The 17,171-nt window shown below is 42.8% G+C and overlaps 1 protein-coding gene across 3 annotated transcripts in view; it reads right to left on the bottom strand.

Annotated features, from left to right (window-relative positions):
- Positions 1 to 16,551, bottom strand: part of LOC126085835 (zinc finger protein 160-like) — a 31,811-nt gene extending 15,260 nt beyond the window's left edge. Inside the window, exons 1-5 of one of the 3 annotated variants that reach the window (XM_049901568.1) lie at positions 16,525 to 16,551; positions 13,260 to 13,799; positions 10,319 to 10,484; positions 9,160 to 9,245; positions 443 to 569 (exon numbers count right to left, since the gene is read on the bottom strand). In XM_049901568.1, the coding sequence (XP_049757525.1) occupies positions 443 to 569; positions 9,160 to 9,174 (142 nt within the window). In that variant the 5' untranslated portion in view covers positions 9,175 to 9,245; positions 10,319 to 10,484; positions 13,260 to 13,799; positions 16,525 to 16,551. Of the gene's footprint in view, positions 1 to 442; positions 570 to 9,159; positions 9,249 to 10,318; positions 10,499 to 13,259; positions 13,800 to 16,524 lie in introns of those variants that run through there. The other 2 variants (XM_049901569.1, XM_049901570.1) reach the window with 2 other exon arrangements.
- Positions 16,552 to 17,171: the final 620 nt, after the last annotated feature.

Genomic DNA, 17,171 nt, shown 5'->3' with positions numbered 1-17,171 from the left:
CAAGCCATTTGTTCAGCTTAGAACATCACAGATATCTCTAGAAAAGTATTTCAAACATTCATCTGCCTCCTTTGGAACACTTAGGGAATGTATTAAATATACAGACATCTAGCTCTCTTACAACAATTACTCAGTCAAAAGCACGGAAGTAAAGCCAGACAATTGGATAAATTAAAAGTTGGCCATAACGTTTTGTGCTTACGTAAGGCATGGAACCAGCAGGGACCTAGAGTGAACCAGGCAGATCATCTGAAGAAAGGGGAAGGCTGAAGTTCCAATGCCACATTATGAAACTTTTCAACTCTAAACCTACTTCAATCTCTACCACAAGAACAGAGGTTTCAAAGTCCATCTAGCAGTGCAGGAGCTTCCAAGATACTCACAGGGAAAATGCAAAGATACAGAAGGGCAGATTCTACATCTGGAAGAAAGTTATGCTCACCAAGGGAGACCAGGTTCCTGTAGTTCTCCAACATCACATCCCTGTACAAAGTCCTCTGAGCAGGGTTCAGGCATGCCCACTCTTGCTGAGAGAATTCTATGGCCACATCCCTGAATGTCAACAGTTTCTGTTAAAAAACAATAAAACAAAAAACTACCTCTCACAAGTAGAAAAGGGAGAGTTCTTATCTTCACACAAAATGATAAAAGTAGAAAGGTATGCAGATCAAGTTGGTTGACGTGAGAGGTTTGACAGATCCACATAATATTGAGCAAGTTATATGTCCCTAATTGTGTTTTATTATACTCTCCCATCAGAGGATATGAAATCTGTTGCATCACTGGGGATTTCATTTTGGTGGACAATAAAAGAAATAAGCAAATGAAAAGAATTCCCACAGGGTCATCTATATATAAGTGCTAGATGTTCTGTTCTGCAGCATCTTGCCAGAACCTTTCAAAACACAGATGAATCATCCTAGATGCAACTGTCACCCTTCACGTTGCACAACCTGAAGGATTCCTTAGACATCTGGAAAGAAGTCAGGGTACTTGAAAGTAACTACTGCGACATTCTTTATAACAGCGAAAAATTGTAAACGACCCATGTGTGTTCATTATGAGACTGCTCTAATAAGGACCTTAAAGTGCAAGCTACCTGTATGTTTACTAAACATGAAACAATTCTTAGACATATGGTGTGTAAATTTTCAAAAGCTGAAGAATAACATATCACAACAGCACATTCACTGGAGAAATTTTGGTTAAATCGCATCACATCATGATGCCATTCCCCAAGACCTGCAGTGACTCTTGCCTCAGAACTGACAAGAGTGGTTCCTCATGGAAGCTGTGAGTGATGGCGGAGGACGTGACAGGGTTGAGAAGGTTTACATTTTACTTCCTATGGGTGTCACTGTTTCTAGTTTTATCACAAAATAAATATATTCATCAAGTATGTTTAAAATAAAAGCAATAAAATGCTTAATAACAAAGGTTGAATCAGTATTTGCTTCCATTCCTATTGATGACAAAGTTCTGATCCTACATCTCAGCTGAATGAAACCATTTTTATCTAAAAGACCTGCTGGAGGAGAGTCCCTGAACAGATACCACGGTTTCCAAGGGATGGCTGTTGTGGGGTTTACTTTTAAATTTATCTGAAAAATTTGGTCTTTGTCCTTGATTCTTTGGAGATAACCTCTAAAAACTTCGATTTTCCCAAATCTTGTCTGTCTTTGAGGGCTCCAGACAACATCTAACCTAGCAGGTTATGCTAATGAGGTGACTCTTAGGTGAGGGCTAAACATGACAGAAAGACCCACCTCATGATATCACTTTGTGATATCAACACTATATGCCTCATGATATCGATCCAATTCAGAGGATGGGGCTGGAGCTTGAATTATGTAATGAGACCCTCAATAAAAGTTCCATGCACTGATGCTCTATGGGCTCTTTGGTTAAAGCCATCCACTTGTGGTATTTTTGTTATAGCAGCACTAGATAACTAAGAATTTGGTACTAGGAGTGGGGTGCTGCTCTAACAGATACTTATCATGTGGAAGAGGATTTGGAATTGATTAATGGGTAGAAACTGGAAGAGTTTTAAAGTGCCTAATAATAAAAGCTTAAATTGCCTGGAAGAGACTGTTGATGGAATTACGGACATCAAAGAAAATTCTGATGGGGAATCAGAAGGAAGTAAGGAGAGCTGTAACACCAGAGACAGCACAAATGCCGACAAGCAGCAGCTAAGAAACGGCAGCAGCAGAACCAAAAGACTGGTGCAAGACAGGGTGGGAACCGACCCATGGAGTGAGGTAGCTGAGTGCCTTTGGGCAGGAGGCTTCCTGGTGGAGTGGGATGCCTCCAGGCACTCATTGGTGGAGTTAGGCTTGCTGACAAATGAAGTAAGGGAGCTGAGGGCCTTCTGGCAGAGGTTTACTGGCAGAGTGGTGTGCCTCCTGGCTCTTAGTGGTAGAGCTAAAGAGCTTTGGAACACCTGCCCAAACAGGACAGACTCTGGATGGGCCCAAGAGGCTCAAAGGACCGAGAGACCAAGGAACCAGTTACAGCAGTACACCGACAGGGAACTGCCAGAAATTGAAGCCAGATTCAGAAGTGGACATGGAACCAGGGATAGAATTGCTGATGTCAGGTGGATCATGGCTAAAAGCAGAGAATACCAAAAAGATGTTTACTTGTGTTTTATTGACTATGGAAAGGCATTTGACTGTGTGCATCATAACAAATCATAGATAGCATTTCAAAGAATGGGAATTCCAGAACACTTAATTGTGCTCATGAGGAACATGTACATAGACCAAAGGCCGTCGTTTGAACAGAACAAGGGGATACTGCCTGGTTTAAAGTCAAGAAAGGTGTGCAGCAGGGTTGTATCCTTTTAGCATACTTTTTCAATCTGTATGCTGAACAAAAAATCCAAGAAGCTGCACTATATGAAGTAGAACTCGGCCTCAGGATTGGAGGAAGACTCATTAACAACCTGAGATATGCACACGATACAACCTTGCTTGGTGAAAGTGAAGAAGACTGGAAGCACTTACTGATGAAGATAAAAGACCACAGCCTTCTGTACGGATTATACCTCAACATAAAGAAAAGAGAAATCCTCACTACTAGACAAATAAACAACATCATGATAAATGGAAGAGAGATTAAAGTTGTCAAGGATTTCATTTTACTTGGATCTACAATCAACACCCATGGAAGAAGCAGTCAAGAAATCAAATGACACATTGCACTGGGCAAATCTGCTGCAAAAAAGCTCTCTTTAAAGTGTTAAAAAGCAAAGATGTCTCTTTAAGGACTAAGGTTTGCCTGACCCAAGCCATGGTGTTTTCAATTGCCTTATATGCATGTGAAAGCTGGACAATAAATAAGGAAGACCAAAGAAGAATTTATGTCTTTGAATTATGGTGCTGGTGAAGAACATTGATAACATGGACTGCAAGAAGAACGAACAAATCTGTCGTGGAAAAAGTACAGCTAGAATGCTTATGAGAAGCAAGGATGGCAAAACTTCATCTCACATACTTTGGACATGTTATCAGGAGGGACCAGTCCCTGGAAAGGACATCAAAACAAAAAAAACCAAACCCACTGCCGTCAAGTCGATTCCAACTCATAGCGACCCTACAGGACAGAGTAGAACTGCCCCATAGAGTTTCCAAGGAGCGCCTGGTGAATTTGAACTCCCAACCTTTTGGTTAGCAGCTGCAGCACTTAACCATTACGCCACCAGGGTTTCCAAGGGGAGGGACATCATGCTTGGTAAAATAGACCGTCAGTGAAAAAGAGGAAAACACTCAATGAGATGGACTGACACAGTGGCTGCAACAAAGGGCTCAAGCATAACAATGATTGTAAGGTTGGCACAGGACTGGCTAGTGTTTCGTTCTGTTGTACACAGGGTCAAGTATGATTCCGAACTGACGCAACGGCACCTATCGACAACCTAGGAACCCTCCTAAACTGTGAGGAATAAATTTCTCTTTGCTAAAGCCATCACTTGTGGTATTTCTGTTATAGCAGCAGTAGATAACTAAGACATCGACCTGATACGACAAAATAAAAGTGTCAAAGGCTGTACTCTTTACAAAAGGAGATTGTCACGTCTTTCTCTCATGGAGCAGCTGGTAGGTTCAAACCTCCAACATTATGTTTAGTGGCCGAGCATTTAACCACTGCACCACCAGCATTCCTCTTCTTAGACATAGTTAAAAAAAAAAAAAAATCAGGCCCAATTGAAAAGGAAATAAAAAAACTCCCAATAAAAAAAAGCCCTGGCCCAGACGGCTTCACTGCAGAATTCTACCAAACTTTCAGAAAAGAGTTAATACCACTATTACTAAAGGTATTTCAGAGCATAGAAAAGGATGGAATACTCATTCTATGAAGCCAGCATATCCTTGACACCAAAACCAGGTAAAGACACCACAAAAAAAGGAAATTACAGACCTATATCCCTCATGAACTTAGATGCAAAAATCCTCAACAAAATTCTAGCCAATAGAATTCAACAACGTATCAAAAACATAATTCACCATGACCAAGTGGGATTCATACCAGGCATGCAGGGATGGTTCAACATTAGAAAAACAATTAATGTAATCCATCATATAAATAAAACAAAAGACAAGAATCACATGATTTTATCAATTGATGCAAAAAAGGCATTTGACAAAGCTCAACACCAATTCACGATAAGAACTGTCAACAAAATAGGAACAGAAGGAAAATTCCTCAACATAATAAAGGGCTTTATACAAAGCTAATAGCCAGCATTATCCTAAATGGAGAGAGTCTGAAAGCATTCCCCTTCAGAACAGGAACCAGACAAGAATGCCCTTTATCACCACTCTTATTCAACATTGTGATGGAGGTCCCAGCCAGAGCAAATACACTAGATAAAGAAATAAAGGGCATCCAGACTGGCAAGGAAGAAGTATCTCTATTTGCACATGACATGATCTTATACACAGAAAACCCTAAGGAATCCTCAAGAAAACTACTGAAACTAATAGAAGCGTTCGGCAGAGCATCAGGATACAAGATAAACGTACAAAAATCAGCTGGATTCCTCTACACCAAAAAAAGGAACACTGAAGAAGAAATCACCAACTCAATACCATTTATAGTAGCCCCCAAGAAGATAAAATACTTAGGAATAAATCTTAACAGAAATGTAAAAATCTTATACAAAGAAAACTACAAAACACTTCTTTAAGAAACCAAAAGAGGCCTACATAAGTGGAAAAACATAACTTGCTCATGGATAGGAAGACTTATCATTGTAAAAATGTCTATTCTACCAAAAGCGAAGTGTACATTTAATGCAATTCCAATCCAAATTCCAAAGACATTTTTTAATCAGATGGAGAAACAAATCACCAACTTCATATGGAAGGGAAAGAGGCCCCGGATAAGTAAAGCATTATAGAAAAAGAAGAAAAAAGTGGGAGGCCTCACTCTACCTGATTTTAGAACGTATTATACCGCCACAGTAGTCAAAACAGCCTGGTACTGGTACAACAACAGCTACATAGACCAATGGAACAGAATTAAGAATTCAGGCATAAATCCATCCACATCTGAGCAGTTGATATTTGACAAAGGCCCAAAATCAGTTAAATAGGAAAAAGTCTTTTTAACAAATGGTGCTGGCATAACTGGATATCCATCTGCAAAAAAAAAGAAACAAGACCCATACCTCACACCATGCACAAGAACGAACTCAAAATGGATCAAAGACCTAAATATAAAATCTTAAAAATGAAGATCATGGAAGAAAAAATAGGGACAATGTTCGGAGCCCTAATACATGGCATAAACAGTATACAAAACATTACTAACAATACAGACGAGAATCTAGATAACCGGCAGCTCCTAAAAATCAAACACCTATGCTCATCCAAAGACGTCACCAAAAGAGTAAAAAGATTACCTACAGACTGGGAAAAAGTTTCTAGCTATGACATTTCCGATCAGCGCCTGATCTCTAAAATCTACATGATACTGCAAAAACTCAACTACAAATAGACAAATAACCCAATTAAAAAATGGGCAAAGGATATGAACAGGCACTTCACTATAGAAGACATTCAGGTAGCTAAAAGATACATGAGGAAATGTATCTAGCCATTAGAGAAATGCAAATCAAAACTACAATGGGATTCCATCTCACTACAACAAGGCTGGCATTAATCCAAAAGATACAAAATAATAAATATTGGAGAGGTTGTGGAGAGACTTAACACTTATATACTGCTGGTAGGAATGTAAAATGCTACAACCACTTTGGAAATTGATTTGGCGCTTCCTTAAAAAGCTACAAATAGAACTACCATACGATCCAGCAATCTCACTCCTTGGAATATATCCTAGAGAAGTAAGAGCCTCTACATAAACAGATACATGCACACCCATGTTCACTGCAGCACTGTTTACAATAGCAAAAAGATGGAAGCAACCAAGGTGCCCATCAACGGATGAACGGATAAATAAATTATGGTATAGTCACACAATGGAATACTCCCACATTGATAAAGAACAGTGATGGATCTGTGAAACATTTCATAACACGGAGGAATCTGGAAGACATTATGCTGAGGGAAATTAGGCAGTTGCAAAAGGAAAATACCGTGTAAGACCACAAACATAAGAACTCGAGAAACAGTTTAAACAGAGAAGAAAATATTCTTTGAAGGTTACAACAAGGGGGAGGGAGGGAGGGCTGGAGAGTTGTATTCACTAATTAGATAGTAGAAAAGAACTACTTTAGGTGAAGGGAATGACAACACACAGTACGGGAAAGGTCAGCACAACTTTCCTGAATAAAAGCAAAGAAGTTTCCTGAATAAACTGAACACTTCGAAGGCCAGTGAAGCAGGAGTGGGGGCTTGGGGACCATGGTTTTAGGGAATATCTAAGTCAATTGGCATAATTAAATCTATTAAGAAAACATTCTGCATTCCACTTTGGAGAGTGGCGTCTGGGGTCTTAAACACTAGCAAGCGGCCATCTAACATGCATCAACTGGTCTCAACCCACTTGGAGCAAAGGATAATGAACACCATCAAAGACACAAGGTACTTATGAGCCCAAGAGACAGAAAGGGCCACATAAACCAGAGACTACATCATCCTGAGACCAGAAGAACTAGATGGTGCCCAGCTACAATGACTGCTCTGACAGGGAACACAACAGAGAACCCCTGAGGGAGCAGGAGAGCAGTGGGATGCAGACCCCAAATTCTTGTAAAAAGACCAGACTTAATGGTCTGACTGAGACTAGAATGACCCCGGCGGTCATGGTCCCCAGACCTTCTGTTAGCCCAAGACAGGAACCATTCCCAAAGCCAACCCTTCAGACAGGGATTGGACTGGAGAATGGGATAGAAAATGATGCTGGTGAAGAATGAGCTTCTTGGATCAAGGAAACACATGAGACTATGTTGGCATCCCCTATCTTCAAGGGAGATGACAGGGCAGAGGGGGTCAGAAGCTGGCAGAATGGACAGGAAGAGAAAGAGTGGAGGGAAGGAATGCGTCTCACTAGGGTGGAGAGCAATTAGGAGTATATAGCAAGGTGTATATAAATTTTTGTATGAGAGAGACTGACTTGATTTGTAAACTTTCACTTAAAAAAAAACTTTCACTTAAAGCACAATAAAAATTAAAAAAAAAGAAAAGCAACTCAGGCCCACAAAAATCTCTAAAAGCAGCCAGTGTTTCCATTAGCAAATATACCATCACTTATGTACAAGACCTTTCCAGACTTACATAAAAAAATTATAAAACTTTCCTGAAGGGCAGAGGAGCCCTGATGGCGCCATGGTTAAAACGTTCAGCTGGTAAACAAAAGGTTGGCAGTTCAAACCCACCAGCCCCTTCCAGGGTAGAAAGATGTGGCAGTTTGTTTCAACAAAGATTACAGTCTTAGAAATTCTATGGAGCAGTTCTACTCTGTCCTACTGGATTGCTATGAGTTGGAATCGACTCAAAGGCAGTGTGTTTTAATGAAGGACACAATGAAGACATAATTAAATACTGATGAACACAATTCCTATTGGAACATGTGATAACTTAGAGACCTCAGTGACTGCAGAAATCAGGGCAATACATACTTATAAGAAACATGTGGGATTTCAATAAAAATCTGCCCAATTGAAGCCCTACCAATCCTCTTAGTAGGATCAGAGCCTAACCATTGTTTGATTACACAAGAAATGTCAATCAACTCAGGTTTGTCAATTACCCAGCCAGGGCACACAAACAAGAAACAAACTATCAAGTTGTTTACAGCTTACCCAGGAAAAGTCCATCAATCAAGGAAATTCCCTCTGAAATTGATTTTTTTCCCACAAATCCAGGGCAAAAGGCCACATAACAGAACCCACTGTACCATAAACATCCACTGTCACTGATGTCTATTACTGAGCTTTCCATTCCACTCCAAATCATTAACATCTTGGAACCAGAAACACACTGATTCACTTGCTTAGCTTCAAATGCATTATAAAATTAGGTAGAGCAGGTTTTGCCTCATCAGTATCCTTTTCCAGAATTCTCCAGCTGGCCCTACCCATTAACACAGCACATAAATGTGCAGTTGCTTTAATGCTAAAGAGCCCTGGTGGTGCAGTGGTTCAGTACTCGGCTGCTAACCAAAGGGTCGGTGGTTCGAACCCACTAGCTTCTCTGTAGTAGAAAGGCATAGCGATCTTCTCCCTTACTGATTATAGTCTAGGAAGCACTATGGGACAGTCTACTCCATCCTACAGAGCCACCATGAGTCAGAATCAATTTGATGGCAACAAGGTTGGTTTGGTTTGCTTTGCTTTAATGCTGGTCAACAAAGAGCTGACAGGACATCCAGATGGGTCCCCTAAACTGTCTCTGCTGCCCAACCTCACTGCCCCCATGGGACCCACACTCCGTCTCCCACCCAGACCTGGTATGAAGCTATTCCCGTGACCCTCCCCAAATGTAGCCTCTTCATAAGTCCCATGTTACTGGGTTGTGGTGAGATGCAATCTGTGTGCAGGTTAGAGGGGACTGAAGGAAAGTCCTGGGTGAGAGTGAGTAAACGTGTCAGGCAGGACACGTTAGAATCAGAGGAGATGAGCAAATTGTCAGGACAGCACTTCAGGAAGGAGAGGACAGAACCACCAACCAAGAATATAACAATTACCTGAGGCAGTGCCATTCCAGATGCCTCTTTCTTTCCCCTTCCTTCAGACTTCTTTCGTAGGCAAAATCAATCTCGAGAAGTCAATCCTGAATGTGGAAAATATACTGGTAAATGCTTAGAATGAACACACCCCGTTCCTGTGCCACAACCACACACACAGGGAGGACCTCACTTAGGGAAAGACGGTCCCTGCTGCCCACTGTCCTTGGAGGGACACGGAGACCAACAGGTGAGTTTACCGCCTTCCCCTCCTGGTGAAGCCCACACTCATCTACAGCAGGGAAGTCAGGGCTGGGCTGACCCTCCCCTTCAGGTCACAGACCTGGGCCTGATACCACACCCCACGCACAGCAGAGTCCCCTCACTACCTGTGGATGGCAAATCAGTCTGGGTCTTGAGAAAATGATGGCCCAGAGCCTTATGCTCAATGCTAAAATCCCCAAGGGCACTTTTACCATTCTTGAGCTAGGGCCCCAGCCCGATTATTTGAAGGGCAATTCTAGGGAGGGGGCACACGCGATGTGTTTGCAAAACGCCTTAGCAATCCAGTGTGAAGCCAGGGCTGAGCCTGCTCAGAGAAGACAAGGCCAGCACACCTTCCACCTGTGGCTCTTCTCTCCCCATGGGCCTTATTAACACCTGTATCCCGACAGAGGAAGGGGCAGGAGCAGAGAGAAACATGCAGAGCAGGCATTATGGACCAGGGGCTGGGGGTGAGGGTGTGGCTGGAACCTTAAATGGGGGTTAGAATAGTTGCCCTGAGTTGAGATCAAAACAAAGAGCTGAGGAAGGAAGAGTGTTTGCTAGATGCATGTGAGGGGTCAGAGTTCAAGGAAGAACTGTCCACATGAAGGTTGTGGGACAGCAGGGATTCTGACCTCAGGAAGGGAAAGAGTCTGTGTGGCTTAGCACACTGAGGAAAGCAGAAACAAGGACATGAGGTCAGAGGCGTTCTGGGGCAGCAGATCTGGTTGGCCAGGGTCTTCACACATTTTCCACTCAGACCCCAAAAGAATTTTAGAAACCATGTATTTCTCTTCCCTCGTCCATTTTAAGTTCACACTATTTTTTTTTTCTTTTTCTGTATTTTATCATAAGGTAAAACATTTAAAAATGATGCACTATCTTACATAGTTTAAGAGTTTACCAAGATGTTCACCTGAGCCCCAGGAAATTCAGGGTCATCCTTCACGGAGCACTGGACACCTTTATGCAAGCTCATGTCAGTGCTGCACGGTTTAAGGTGGAGATGTCTGTGAGAGGCGCCAGCAGAGATCTCGACGAACCAGCTGGACACGACTCTGGCGTTCAGGGCAGAGGTCAACCTGGAGAGGTAAAACTGAGAGACGTCAAGGTGTTTAAAGCTGTGAGATGAGGTGACAGGAAAAGGCCATGCGTGTAGACAGAAGAGGAGAGGTCCAAGGACTGTGCCCTGGGTGCTCCCTCATTCAGAGACCAGGGGGTTCAGGAGGAAACTGAGATGTGATCAGGAAGAGAGAAAAGTGAAACCAATACACAGAGAGGTAGATATTTAAAGAATACTGTGATGTCCTCAAAGTAAAAAAAAAGTGTTTCCAGGAAGCAGGAGTGATAAAGTGTGCAACATGCTGTTGACTGAATGAGGGCTCAGCTCTGGACAAAACCTCTAAGCAAATTTCTCCATCATGAACAAATGGGTTCTGTTGGAACAAAGTTCCAAGTCAATCATTTGCATACTTCAACATTTGCAGAGGAAGGACAAAAGGGACTTGAGAACATCTACACGGTAGCTTACAGCTGAACACTTTAACAGATCACATAAATGAAGAAAACTGAATATTTGACTAACTGGTTAAGGTAGGTTTTGTCTGTTAATATAAAATACCACGGACATCCAGCAGGCAGTGAAATAGTCTAACATTATTTAGAGTGAAACCTGGGAAAGCTAGAACCTGTGTAATGTGGAAACATGTCCAAGAAGGAAAACTCAAATATCTTCCACTAACAGAGGGTAATAGAAAAGTGGTAAGACTGCACCTTGACAAAAGCAGAAAACCTTTGACACCCAGAAAAACAAGGCTATCCTGTCAAGTTCCGGCTCTCCCAGGTTTCACTGTGCTAGATACCAAAGTATGTTCCCAGTGTATGACACAGAGTAGAAAGCATGTAGTTCCTTGTAATCTGAAGCAAATACAGAAAATGGAAATTAAAAAAATTATGAAATCAGAGGCAAAAGTTAAAAAAAAAATGAGGCTATATCACACTTAGAAAAGAATAACATGAGCTGTATGTTTTGCTTTGTATATTTCTCAACAACAATAAAAACAATGACATGAACTCATTATGGGATGCCATAAAGCTTATTTCAGAAGTTAATAAAGATGAAATTCAATAAAGATTATCTCAACAAACTTGTAGGAGAACAATGATTAAAATAAAATACATCCACTGAAAAAAACCGAATGTTAATGTTCCTTTATAAGATAACATGTAGTGACAGTAATTTCTTGCCCCATTTTACCTCCCGTCCCTACCACATTCCAGGAAGAGGGAAGAAGCTGACCCAGAATTGACTGAGGCAAGTCACTGTCCTCTGGCTGAATAGGGATTGATGGAAGTCATCTTTTGATGCAAGTAATGATAAAATGCACAAGCCTTATAGACAGTTTTCAATTCTCATCATCCTAATTTAAACAAATTTTAAATTAATTAGGCAACAGAGCCAGCAATACATATGTCACAACTTAATCATCTGGATCTGCGTGTCCCTCTTCCAGCAGGACTATGTGTCTCCTTCTCTCTCTCTAAGCCATTAGTCTCTTTGGCTGTCTTCCCTTCTCTCTCTTTTTCCTCTTCTATGTTCCCATCTCAGTTTCTGCTCCTCATTTTCTTTCCCCCCTTCTCCCCCCTGCTGTTTTTCCCTTCTCTCTAGTCCTTCTCCTACACCTGTTCAGCCCCACTCCTGCCCAGTTTCACCTCCTAGGGCTCTTTCCCCCATCTCTCTGATTGTCTGCCATCTCTATATATTTCTGCTTCTCTCTCCTGCCATCTGTTTCCCCTCTGCCCTCGCTCTCCAGCGCGCCAAATTTGCCGTGTTCCCTCCCTCGTTTATCCCTCTGATCTCCCGGTCACCCCTTGCACCCCTTTCTCTGCCAGCACCAAGTCGCTCTGTCTGCTGACTCTAACCCTTGATACTCTTCACCTCACTCTGTGTGAAATGCTTTCACTCTGTTGTCCTCGCTGCTACTTCTAAGGGGCCCTCTTCCTATTTTGTTCCCCCTCACTTATAAGAGATCCACTTTTCGCTGGATTTGTTTTATTTTCTCCCCTGCTACTCTCTCGGCTTATTCTCTTTCACTCTGTCTCTTTGCAAGTGCCTCCCTCACCCTCTGTTTTGTCATCTGTTTATGACTCTCCCTCAGTCTTCTTTTCTCCTCTCACTATTTCTATTTCTCTCTCAGTTGCTCTGTCTCCCGATCCCCTCGTCCACAGGAACACAGGGATGGAATGAGATGCCCGCTGCCCAGCAAGAGCACCCCTTCCGGGAGGGTGGGATCGAGGACGGAAGAACATGGGGTGCCACAGGACACACCTGGGTCTCCGCTCCCACACGGACGTCGGGGAGGAAGCCGTGCCGCAAAGGGGAGGCCGGCGGGGCGGTAGGAGGCGGGCTGAGGAAGACTCGAGGACGGCGTCTCGGGAGAGAGCTGGGGTCTCAGGGTCCCAGGGGCAGGACACGACGCGGGGCTGGCGCCGTGCTCCAGGGGCGGGACAAGTGTGTTGGATAGGGGACGACTGTCGCGAATCCATCTTCCGGTGAGGACTTGACCAAGCGCAGGTGGGCGGGGGTCAGGGAAGGGTTTTAAGCAGGAAAACGACGCGGCAGGCGGCGTCTGCACGGCCCCTCGGCAGAAAGGCCGGGGCTGGGACCCTGCTCAGCGCGATTTTCCACCCAAAAGGACGCTGATCCCCGGCCGGCGGCGGAATGACCGGGGATCGGAACGGCTCGCGGCCGCGCCAGGATTCGCCGGGTGCTGGGATTTTAACGTCCGGCGCGACCGCCCGGCCCAAGTGTGGAAGACCGGCGCAAAATTAAACCGCAAGGTCGGAAACTCACTCACCTGCTGAGGCTCCGGCCGCACGCTGCACGTCTGGAAGCAACTACGCACGCGCGCTGCCTCAGGCGACGTATGGACGCGCGGGCGGGGCTGGGGCGGAGTCGGACGGAGGAACGAAAACAGAGAAACGTTACCATCTTCCGTCTGACTCAGGGTGACCCCCGTGTGCTGCAGAGGACTGCTCCTTAGAATTTTATGGCTGTGACTTCTGGGAAACCGATTGCCAGGCCTGTCTTCCTGAGCACCTTGGTATGTGGAAACCCTTGAATGTCTTCGGTGACCTGTGGAGAAGGCTTCCTCTCTGCTTATTTTTAAGTTAGTGTTTCAGACAGTTCAAGGTAAAAGCCTAGAGTTGTGTGGAACACTTATATTAGAAGCTGCGATGAGTCCTTTTCAACAAGTTGAAAATGGTTTAAGTCGAAAGGTATTTTTTGCGAGCGGGTCCTAGGAGTGGAGACAAGCTGCTCAGGGCGCTGATACTGGGTAGGGGGAGGTCTGATGTGCCGTGGTGGTTGGTTCAAGGAGAGTCTCCTGCAATGAGAACTTAAGAATTTAATTAAAATTAAAAGGGGTTGGAGTTGTCTGTGTAGGGGATGCAAAAGACAAAGTGAAATACAAAATTGTGCCTGTGCGAATATGCGGTTCATCCTGACGCTCCTCAGAGCATCATTTCCATTTCTATCCCTCATGCACTCAAAAGGCTGTGCACAGTGCCTGAGATATTCCTAGCGCAAGACCTGGGAGTGAATCATGGAGGGCTCATGCTATATATAGGTCACCAACCTTTGCTTAAAAAATACCCATAATTTTAAATTGCTTTGCTCTTTATACTTAATCCTTTGCACACGAAAGATGAATGACAAACTGAATGACTAAGATAAACTTTGGTGATATCAGATTTTCCTTAAATCTTTCATTTCTAAATATAATGTAATTTCAACTGATTTTTTTCCATAGTAACTACAAAACCTATTTCTTTAATTTAAAAATTGTTACCTACTTTCTTCGTTTTTTATTTTGAAATGTTCATTCAGGTGGGGCTGACAAAGCTGGAAAATTGCATTTGGATTCGTTGTCACAAAATAATTTTACAGTATTTCAGGGAGGTCTAGTCTTTATATCAACTCTAAAGAAAGTAAAATTAGGTAAATAAGTTTCCAGTAGCCTTATTTCTACCTACACTAATTTTTAAAGCATCATCTATGAGTTCACATCTACTATGAGGTATGTATTTTTCTAAAATTCATACATATGGAAAATTTCTCTCAGTAAGGATTCTTTGGTGAGGTCATGGTCTTTTGGATATAAAGCCTATTCACATATATTACATTTATAATGGTTCATACTTTGAGATTGTGGTGCAATGAATCACTTTTATATGACCTTTCTCGCAGTGGTCTTCTAACTTCCATCAAATGATTTGGTTGGACTATGCAAATAAGGTGTTTGTAGCTCACCAAGTGAATTGGGCAGCTTACTAATAATGCAAATAAGGTGCATGACACACTTGTGAGGGTGGGTCAATGCAAATAAGGTGTATGGAACCCTAATGAGGACATTGGTCAGTTTTGTCATCCCTCTAGGCTTAAAATGAGTCATCTCAGATGCAGAAGGTGGACTTAACTACCACAAGAAGGAATTACTAGGAGTGGAGCAAGTCCCTTGGACTCAAAGTTCCTGCACGGAGAACCTCCTAGACCCAGGAGACAGAGACAGCTGTACCACTGGAAACAGTGAGAGATGGCGAGATGGCAAGGGAGTTTCTGTGGGTGTGTGGCCTGCATCTGAATATAAGCAGACATTCTAGCTTTTTGCTTGCTCTGGATTCTGTGGCTGCCTCGTATTCATCTGACCTCTGGTTCCTGGGACTTGAGCTATCAGCTTATCTGCCAATCTTGGGATTCGTAGATCCTCACAGCCTGTGAGCGGAGCCGAGCTCACCAACCTGCCAATCTTGGGTTTGTCAGCCCCTGCAGCTACATGAATCAAGAGAGGCCTTGCTGTCTTGCCTGCCAATCTTGGAATTTGTCGATATTCACAGCCTGTGAGCAAAAGCCCTGCTTTCTTACCTGCTGATTGTAGGTTCACCAGCCCCTGTGGCTATGTGAAAAGGAAGAAGCCTCTATCCTAACCCATGGACTTGGGATGTTCCAGCTTCTTCAATCTCATGAACCATTTCCTTGATATAAATCTGTATATGTATTTATATGCTTTACTGGTTTTGCTTCTCTAGAGAACCCAGCCTAAGACACAGCCCTACGCCACTTACCACATAATTCAATCTTCACATTGGTAGAATAAACTCCATTTAGCAATTCTGTGTCTTCTTAGGAAGATTTTACCATACCAGTGCATTAAAATTGCTAATCCTTTATTTATATTGTTCTCTTCGTGTACTTGATGTAAAATTTCAATTTAATTATTCTGTATTTCATTTTCATTGTTGTTTTGAATTCTCTCTGCCCAAAATATGTGTTTGTGGTGAAATGAGTTCCTTTATATGGCCTTTTTCCTTGGTTCTTTGGAAAAACAGCTTGAGAGATTTTTTGCCTAAGCCCTGAGGTGTTAACCTTTGCCCTACTTTTCTACCCCAGAGGGTTCATTATATTTCTTGGGTAAGCTGTAAAAAACTTACTGGTTTGATACTTTCTGTTTGGGCCTGAGCTGTTGAGATGGTTGAGATTGTTTGTCAGCTTAGCTGGGCCATGAGTCTCAGTGGTTGGCAGTCTTAGGATATGATCACTTCCATGATGAGATTTGCTACCCAGTCAGTTGAAAGGGACTCAAGCTAGCAGCTTACCTGTCGTCTTGCCTGCCAATCTTGGGATTCATCAATCTTTGCAGCCGTGAGCAGAAGCTCTGCTGTCTGACCTGTCGATCTTGGGTTCACCAGCCCCTGCACACTTCCTGATCCTGAATTGTACCATATTACTTCCTTAATAAGCCAATTAACTGTAACTATGGTCTGTGAGTTCTGTGTGGCCATTGAAACAGATTATCAAACCCAGAAGAGTACAGTGTCATGGTAGGGACAGCTGGTATCAGAATTGGTAAAAAGGTTGGAGGGTAGAGGTAACTCTGACCTCTACCACAAAGGAATCAGCTTTGAGTTGATCCTGGTCATTTTCTCCCTGAAGTTAGACAGGTTCTAATGCTACTATTACTGGTATAAAGAAAGAAAAGAAAACCATTTCCACAACCCTATAGGACAGAGTAGAATTGCTTCATAGCATTTCCAAGGAAGGGCTGGTAGATTCGAACTTCCTACCTTTTAGTTAGCAGCCAGGCTCTTGACCACTGCGCCACCGGGACTCCATACTATTACTATTACCAGCCCTTGAAAAAACAATTGAGTCAATTTGGAATCATAGTGACTCTACAGGACAGAGTAGAAATGTCCCCATAGGGTTTCAAAGGAGTGACTGGTGGATTTGAACCACCATCTCTTTGGTTAGCAGCCAAGCTCTTAACCACTGTGCCACAGGGGCTCTACCGCCCCTTTACAGAGTTACAAATCCTAACCCCCAAACCTGTTGATATAATGTCATGTAAATTAATGAGAGAGTATTAGTGTAGAGTGTGTCTTAATCTCTTTTGAGAGACAAAATGCAGATTAAGCAAGCACAAACAGAAAGGAAGATACATGCCACATGATCGTGAAGGAACCTAGGAACGGAAGCTGAAGAGAGACAAGAAACTTCTCCCAAATCAGAGTCTTCACCTAGACCTGGCACCCTGAAATCAGACTTCTCCCAAATTGTGAGAAAATAGATTTCTGTTCATTAAAACTACCCACTTGTGATATTTGTGTAACATCAGCACCAGATAACTAAAACAATTTTTTTTTTTAATCAGGTTATAGAAGCCTGACAGAATTCTGGAGACAGACTTATCCTTTAAAATACATTCATACTG

This window comes from Elephas maximus, chromosome 11 (assembly GCF_024166365.1).
Source record: "Elephas maximus indicus isolate mEleMax1 chromosome 11, mEleMax1 primary haplotype, whole genome shotgun sequence".
NCBI classification, from domain to species: Eukaryota; Metazoa; Chordata; class Mammalia; order Proboscidea; family Elephantidae; genus Elephas; species Elephas maximus.
Note: the sequence above shows the minus strand (reverse complement) of the source record. Positions and strands in the feature narration are given on the sequence as shown.